Source organism: Nanorana parkeri, unplaced genomic scaffold, assembly GCF_000935625.1.
Source record: "Nanorana parkeri isolate BGI_ZX_2015 unplaced genomic scaffold, ASM93562v1 scaffold22, whole genome shotgun sequence".
Lineage (NCBI taxonomy): Eukaryota > Metazoa > Chordata > Amphibia > Anura > Dicroglossidae > Nanorana > Nanorana parkeri.
Window position 1 is genome coordinate 109,701 of NW_017306290.1, and position 7,474 is coordinate 117,174.

General features: G+C 44.5%; 1 protein-coding gene across 1 annotated transcript in view; it reads left to right on the top strand.

Moving 5' to 3' along the window:
- The first annotated feature begins 3,300 nt into the window (after positions 1–3,300).
- The window catches only part of TBC1D32 (TBC1 domain family member 32), a 232,910-nt gene continuing 228,736 nt past the window's right edge, over positions 3,301–7,474 (top strand). Inside the window, exons 1-2 of the mRNA XM_018563470.1 lie at positions 3,301–3,500; positions 7,092–7,253. Of these exons, the coding sequence (XP_018418972.1) occupies positions 3,346–3,500; positions 7,092–7,253 (317 nt within the window). The 5' untranslated portion in view covers positions 3,301–3,345. The remainder of the gene's footprint in view (positions 3,501–7,091; positions 7,254–7,474) is intronic.

The following is a 7,474-nucleotide window of genomic DNA, read 5'->3' on the forward strand; positions in this document are numbered from 1 at the left end:
TATTGTACACCACACTTTTTTTTTTCTTATTTACTTCCACCGCTCCAAGCTTGCTCCTGTGATGGACTACAATCTCAATACAAACTAGTAGTCCATCACTGGAGCCATTTTTTAAAATGTATTTTATTTTTTATCCGATTTACCGATTAATCAAACTCAATATCGGCTAACTAATCGATTTTGAAAATAATCGTTAGCGGCAGCTCTAGTGCTGTTATTGTAAAATATACAGAATATTGTGTTTGGCAGCCGGTGCTGCTTGTCAAACATGACAATTGAAATGAATGGGTCTACGTCACAACCGTGTGGGTATGCTGATTGCTTTGCGGGTGGCGGAGACTGCAGCCTTCAGAAGGAGGCCTTACATTCATGGTCAATGGGAATTGGACCTCCTTATATAGATAGTGGCATAACGGACCCACTCACTGGTTACATTCTATAAAGAGACTAAAAATAAGTAATAGTTATTGGGAAAGTTAGAAAGATCATTGGTGTCGGTGGTCGCATTCAGCTGGCTCTGCCAAGTGATGTCAGACCGTACAAAGGTGTTAGTGAATATTCCTGGGCAGTGACTAGAGGTTTTGCTGTTGAATTCTGGGTGAGCTGCCTTAATTTTGTATTAGGAAACTATTGTCTCCGTTTTGGATAATGTATTTCACCCTAACAGAAAATGTCTACCAAGTGTTAGGGCAGATGCATGTATTGGCGTAACTAAAGATGCCCATACACTGTACGATTATATACGAGAATTGCGGGAAATCCCGTGATCGTACAGTGTATAGAAGGCGTGCAACCGTTTCTACTGTACGGACGCACGTCTTCCGTCGAACAAGCAGGCTTGAAAACCCGCCGAGAATCGTACGATCTGCCTGTCCAAGATTGGCAGATCGTACGAGCTTTTAAGAAGCTTACGACCGTCGCAAGACAAAAGTCTTAAGGTCGTAAGGTGTATGGGCACCTTTAGGGTTATGTGTCATTAAGTCTGAATTAAAGAAGACCTCCGGGCAAACAATCTCAACCCCCCCACTGCAAGGGGTAAGTGCTCATTTTGCCTAGGGATATAACAAAGTTATACACCTGAACCGTAATCACAGCTGGCTTCTAGACCTGTCCCTTCAGCCTGTCTCCTCACATCTTCTACACTGTAGCTAGTGTAATTTTTTTATTTTTTTTGTATAGCTAGTTGGTAATTGTGCTGGGAAACCTTTGTGTTTGTACTGTGTAAAGCCCTTCCATGTGCTTTTACTGTTAAGCTAGTTATGAATTGATGAGTGTGTTTGCCATTTGTTTTACAATGCACAACAACGCATGACCAATAATGAGGAAATGATCATCTGCAGGGAGCCCACAGGCATTACTGGTATCTAGCCCTTTGCCCTCTGCCTGCCTTTTTTTTGGGCACAGCTTCCCAGTAAAATTCATCTTTAACACTAGGATCTATTGCAGGGGTAGTCAATTGAAATTTGTGGAAGTCCAGTGTGAAAATTATTTTTCAAGCCGCGGTCCGAATCACAGGTCCAGACAGAACAGTCACTCAGTCAGTGCCTGTACCACATTCCACGATTTAGGCTGGATTCACATCAGTAGCTATACTAACAAAGCTGCTGGCATTTGTTCACAGGCACAATGCTGATGCACCAATCCTGGCTCATCATACTGTTTATTTTTCTTTATTTTTTTTGTTAGAAATCATGAGTGACATTTCATTACGTTCTATGGAGACAGCGCAGTGTGCTGCAGTTGAGGCCCACAAGCAGTACTTTTTTTATTTTTTTCAACACACAACCACAACATGGTGGGGGTGTGAACTGAGCCCTTTTGTAACAAGGCAAACTGCCTTGTCTAGTGTTGGAGTTGCACTGGAAAAAGAGGTCAGAGCAACTCTAACGCATCTGTTGCAAAGCATGTAAGGGTGATCTCCAAGTGGGACAGCTAATAATTGGCTGTCCCCATCAGAATGCCAATCCCAAGTGGGCTGTCTGATTAGAGTGCCCCCCTTGCATTGGCTGTCCGAGAGTGCCCCCCTTGCATTGGCTGTCCGAGAGTGCCCCCCTTGCATTGGCTGTCCCAGAGTGCCCCCCTTGCATTGGCTGTCCCAGAGTGCCCCCCTTGCATTGGCTGTCCCAGAGTGCCCCCCTTGCATTGGCTGTCCCAGAGTGCCCCCCTTGCATTGGCTGTCCCAGAGTGCCCCCCTTGCATTGGCTGTCCCAGAGTGCCCCCCTTGCATTGGCTGTCCCAGAGTGCCCCCCTTGCATTGGCTGTCCCAGAGTGCCCCCCTTGCATTGGCTGTCCCAGGGTGCCCCCCTTGCATTGGCTGTCCCAGGGTGCCCCCCTTGCATTGGCTGTCCCAGGGTGCCCCCCTTGCATTGGCTGTCCCAGGGTGCCCCCCTTGCATTGGCTGTCCCAGGGTGCCCCCCTTGCATTGGCTGTCCCAGGGTGCCCCCCTTGCATTGGCTGTCCCAGTGTGCCCCCCTTACGTTTAGGTGTCCCCCATCAGGGTGCCCCCTTACGTTTAGGTGTCCCCCATCAGGGTGCCCCCTTACGTTTAGGTGTCCCCCATCAGGGTGCCCCTTTACGTTTAGGTGTCCCCATCAGGGTGCCCCTTTACGTTTAGGTGTCCCCATCAGGGTGCCCCTTTACATTGATTGTCTCCATCAGGGTGCCCCCTTACGTTTAGGTGTCCCCATCAGGGTGCCCCTTTACATTGATTGTCCCCATCAGGGTGCCCCTTTACCTTGATTGTCCCCATCAGGGTGCCCCTTTACCTTGATTGTCCCCATCAGGGTGCCCCTTTACATTTAGGTGTCCCCTTCAGAGTGCCTCCTTACATTGGTTGTCCCCAACCAGTTAGCAGTTATACAAACATAAAAACACAATAAAATGGGGCTTTCCAGATATCTAGTAGCCAGGTGACAGAGCTAGGGGGTGGAGCTGGGAGGAGCCAGGAGATGGCTACGGACTGCTGAAGAGGATGGAAGATGATACTCTTCCATCCATCTTCATGCTGGATGTGGAACACAATGACTGAGGAGGAGACCCAGCACCGGTTGGCGATCACGGTCCGTATCCGGACTTCAGTTTGCCATTTGGGGACCCCTGATCTATTGTTATCTTAAACAGAGTATCAATCAACCAAGGTTTTTCTCTAATATAAAATGTGTTTTTAAAGTCTATCTTGCACATCTGTCATGCTATTTGTTGAAATCAAAATTTGGTATATTATGCATAATTCTTCTCTGCTGCATTTACATGTTGTATGTCTCATTCATAACTACATGACGTTTGTTGTTTTAGGGCCTTTTGGAGGATTTGCAGCTGTTGGTGAAGGCTATTTCTCTGTTGACAATGGCTACTTTTTCCGTTGATGATGAAGTCTCACTACAGACAATGGTTAGACAGCTGCTGCAGAGCGTGAAGGAAAAACTGGCCACTGCACCGTCTGCTGAATGTGCTGAAGAGATCCTGCTGCACCTTGAGGAGACCGATGAACATTTTCACAAGTAATGCCACTGTTTCGGTGTCATTGTTTTCAATGCTCTTAATTATTGACCTCTGTGTAGGTTTTAATTGAAGTATGATGTATGTCACATGTGTCAATAACCTCACTTAACACATTGAGCTCCATTTGTAAATGTGTGCTACGCAGTGATTTTTTTTACTGTGGCTGTTCCACAGCTTTGAAAAACTGCCAGCACATTTTATAAAGCACAGCGCTGTACTTTACAAGTTCATTGCACTCCGCTTGCTTTGGCACTTCAAGGCTGTTTAAACGAATGAATGAAAAAAAAGCCAGGAGTAGAGTCTGGTCATGTGACCTAAATCATCTCTTCGCGCTCCTCCATTCACATAGGTTTATCTGCAGCAGTAAGCAGAGAGACCTTGTAGAACACCACATGCTCCACACTGCAGGCTGCATTTCACAAATGGCCACTAAAATGCAGGGCGCATTGTGGCGTTACAGTGCGTTGCCCTATACATACAGTATCTCTCTCAATCAATACAGCTCACGCTTCCTTCTGATTGAGGAGCTCCAGCTCTGACGCATAGGGGGCGTGTCAGACTATTGTTTCCACACAGAGAGCAGCGAACCTTCCCAGCATCATGATGGTGGAGGAGAGGCTATTTTACAACAGCTGTGGCTTCTTTACCAGCCTAACAAATTGTAAGACTTTGATCCTTTACCATGTTACTGCACCTGGAATTTATTTACAACATTTTACTGGAGAATTGTTTAGGCTTTGATGACATTAGGGCACAAGTAGGCAGCCTCTGCACGCCAACTGGGGTAAAACTACAAATCCCTTCATGCATCTGCCTCTGGGAGCCTTGTCTGTGGCTGTCATGTGTGGCTTGCAATGATTCATGGTATTTGTAGTTCCGCGACAGCTGAAGAGCCAAGGCAGCCTACCCTGCATTAGAGGTTAGTGTTGGCATCATGTGTTTACAGGCACCACATTGCATTACGCTCTGTGTGTGCTCCCTACATAGGTAAGCTTGTCGAAAGAAGAAAATCAAACGAAAAAGGATAAATAGAATGAAATGCACTCTTCCCAATACCTACAGCTGGCTTGTGACACTGCAGCTCTCACACGCTGGCTCTATTGATCGAGAACTGAACGATCACAAGCTGCTGATCGATCAGTTCACGATCTTCTCCCTGCCGAGAGCGGTGACTGTCAGTCATTCCTCCCCACAAGAAATCCCCCCTCCCCTCTCCATCCCTCCAGCTCTCATTGGAGGGATAGACAGGGAAGGGGCGGGCACAGCTGTCTCTGCCTCTAGAGAGGCAGAGTCAGCTGTCAATCAGGCAGTGTGGTAGATCCCAGTAATATTGTTGGGATCCTTCCTGGCTGTAGCGCATCTCTGCACTGTCAGCATATAGTGGTCTATTTGCCCGTTGTATGTTGATTTTGGGCACAGGAAGACATTACTAAATGTACTTTACCCAATAGAGAACTAAATCCAAAAAAAGGTACTCAACTAAAAGTACTCAACTAAAAATATAAAATGATTACCGCATGTGTGTCAAACTTCCATATACTGTATTTATCTTAAAATGCAGTTCTTCTAAACAAATAAGTAGAATTGACTGCCCCATGTAATCAGCCATTGTAAGCTCATACATTCTGATTGTAGTGTTTGCAGTTTATAAAGTGTATTTTTATGGAACAGAGTGGGGAAGGGTAAGGCCCTCTGTTAAATTTTTTATTGCTGCCTGTGACCCCATGGGGAAGATTTACCCCACTTAAATATAGAATTGAACGCATATTGTTAGATGTTTTTGAGAGGTACAAACAAACAAAAAACTGTTGATCCTTCCAGAAATCCAGCAAGCTGGAAACTTCCTGTGTACTCTGCCTCTATTGCAGTCAAATCTCAAACACCTACTATACCTACTACAGAGCACCTACCTACTATGTTTTGGAGAGGGGGAGGCTTTCTGTAGTCAACACACTTTCTGCCCTACGGTGACAATACTGCTGCTCCATAGATACAGTACAGTGAGAAAGTGTTGTCACCCCAGGTCAAGAAGTGTATTACTGGTGGGAAAAGAAAAAAAGCCTAAAAAGGAAACTAATGTAGAATTGAAGACTGGTAAGCGGAGATATATAACATTTTTGTCCTTGGGATTACCTAATGATTAGGGCTGCAACAACTAATCGACATAATCGATTATTGAAAAAGTTGTCAACTTTTTCAATAATCGATTAATCGGCTTCCGATCAGTTGGCCCTGTTCACGGCTCCACACGCTGTGGGCCGCACCTCCTCCCCACCTCACACTCGCCGCTGCCAGACCCGCCTGCATCCACGCTCTTTATGCCGCACCTCCTCCCCGCCTCACATTCACCGCCCCCGCCCACATCCACGATCGGCACAGGGACGCGGGGAGATGTAGACTACAAAACCCAGCAATAATACATTATACAGCGCAATGCAGAATACCTCCAGCTATAATGTACTATTGCTGGGATTTGTTGTAGTCCTCTATAGCTGGTGATATTCTGCATTGCGCTGTATAATGTAATATTGCTGGGATTTGTAGTCCTCTATAGTCGAGCCATTCTGCATTCATTGCTGTATAATTTTACACTTTCCTTTTCATTATATTGCACACCACACTATTTTATTTCTTTGTTACTTCCACCGCTCCAAGCTTGCTCCTGTGATGGAGTGCAATCTCAATACAAACTAGTAGTCCATCACTGGAGCCATTTTTTAAATTGTATTTTATTATTTATCCGATTAACCGATTAATCAAACTTAATAATCGGCTAACTAATCGATTTTGAAAATAATCGTTAGCTGCAGCTCTATTAATGACCAACTTGTGACAGATATGTGCTGTGTCCATGAAATGATCCCCTCATGATGCCCCCACTAGTATGTTTTAGATATACTAATACTATAAAAATTTTACAGGATGTCAAATGTTCACAGAGCCTATTCACTCTATAGCATTGAGCTACACCTATGGGATCCATGTGTAGCACGCGCAATTGCACAGCCCATGGCACTTCATGCTAGGCGTACTGCATTGCGTTGCTGTTGGTTCCTAATAGTGCCCCAGTGGGTGTGCATTGTTGCACTGTGTAACACGCGATACCACAATTATATCTGGTGCATTGCTGTGCAGTGAAAAAAAATGCATGCATTTGTTTTTTTAACTGCAGGGCAACACAATGCTTTTGGCGTGGTGCTTTTAACGTATACCCACCAAGAGGTGCCATTGAGGATTAATGGCAATGCAGTGCAACTAGTGTGTGGTACCGTATCGTGAGTGCACACTAAATCTATGGATCCCACGTGTTTAGCGCAACTTTATATCGTGAATACGTTATGGTGTGTGTCCGAAGGCGAATGTTAGTTAGTTCAATTTGCTACAGATATTGGCATTTGCACTTCCCAAATGTACCAGAAGATGGCGCCACAAGCTAAATGATAATCATGTATTTTATTTCTGAATTGTTCTCATTACTTGTTTCACCTGTAAATGCGGAATTCATTCTTGACAATGTGATCCCCATTATCATTAATGGAAGGTAAAATTGTCTGATTACTTTATTTAACAATTTACTACATTTGTTTCAGCTATGAACTGGTGAAGTACCTGAGGCATTACATCAAGAGCTCTCTGGGATCTGTGATAGAGGATGAGACTGAGAGGTGCACCTTTGCACAGAGTCAAGGAGAGGGATCTGGCTATGACACGCTTGTACAACGTGTTACCAAGCGGACACGTGAATCCAAGGAGTGAGTTTTTAGACATTTTAATAATCCTCATTAGGCACAGAATGATTTCGAATGTATTGCTTTGCTGCTGTCAATATGTTTATACAAGGAAATGGTAGCAAACAGATATTTTATTAAATGGTGTTGACTAAATATTTAAATAGTTGTAATTTAACATTTTGTGTTTAATCAAGGACAGGCAGCAGTTCGAGAAAATAAAAAAAAAATAATATTAATATATA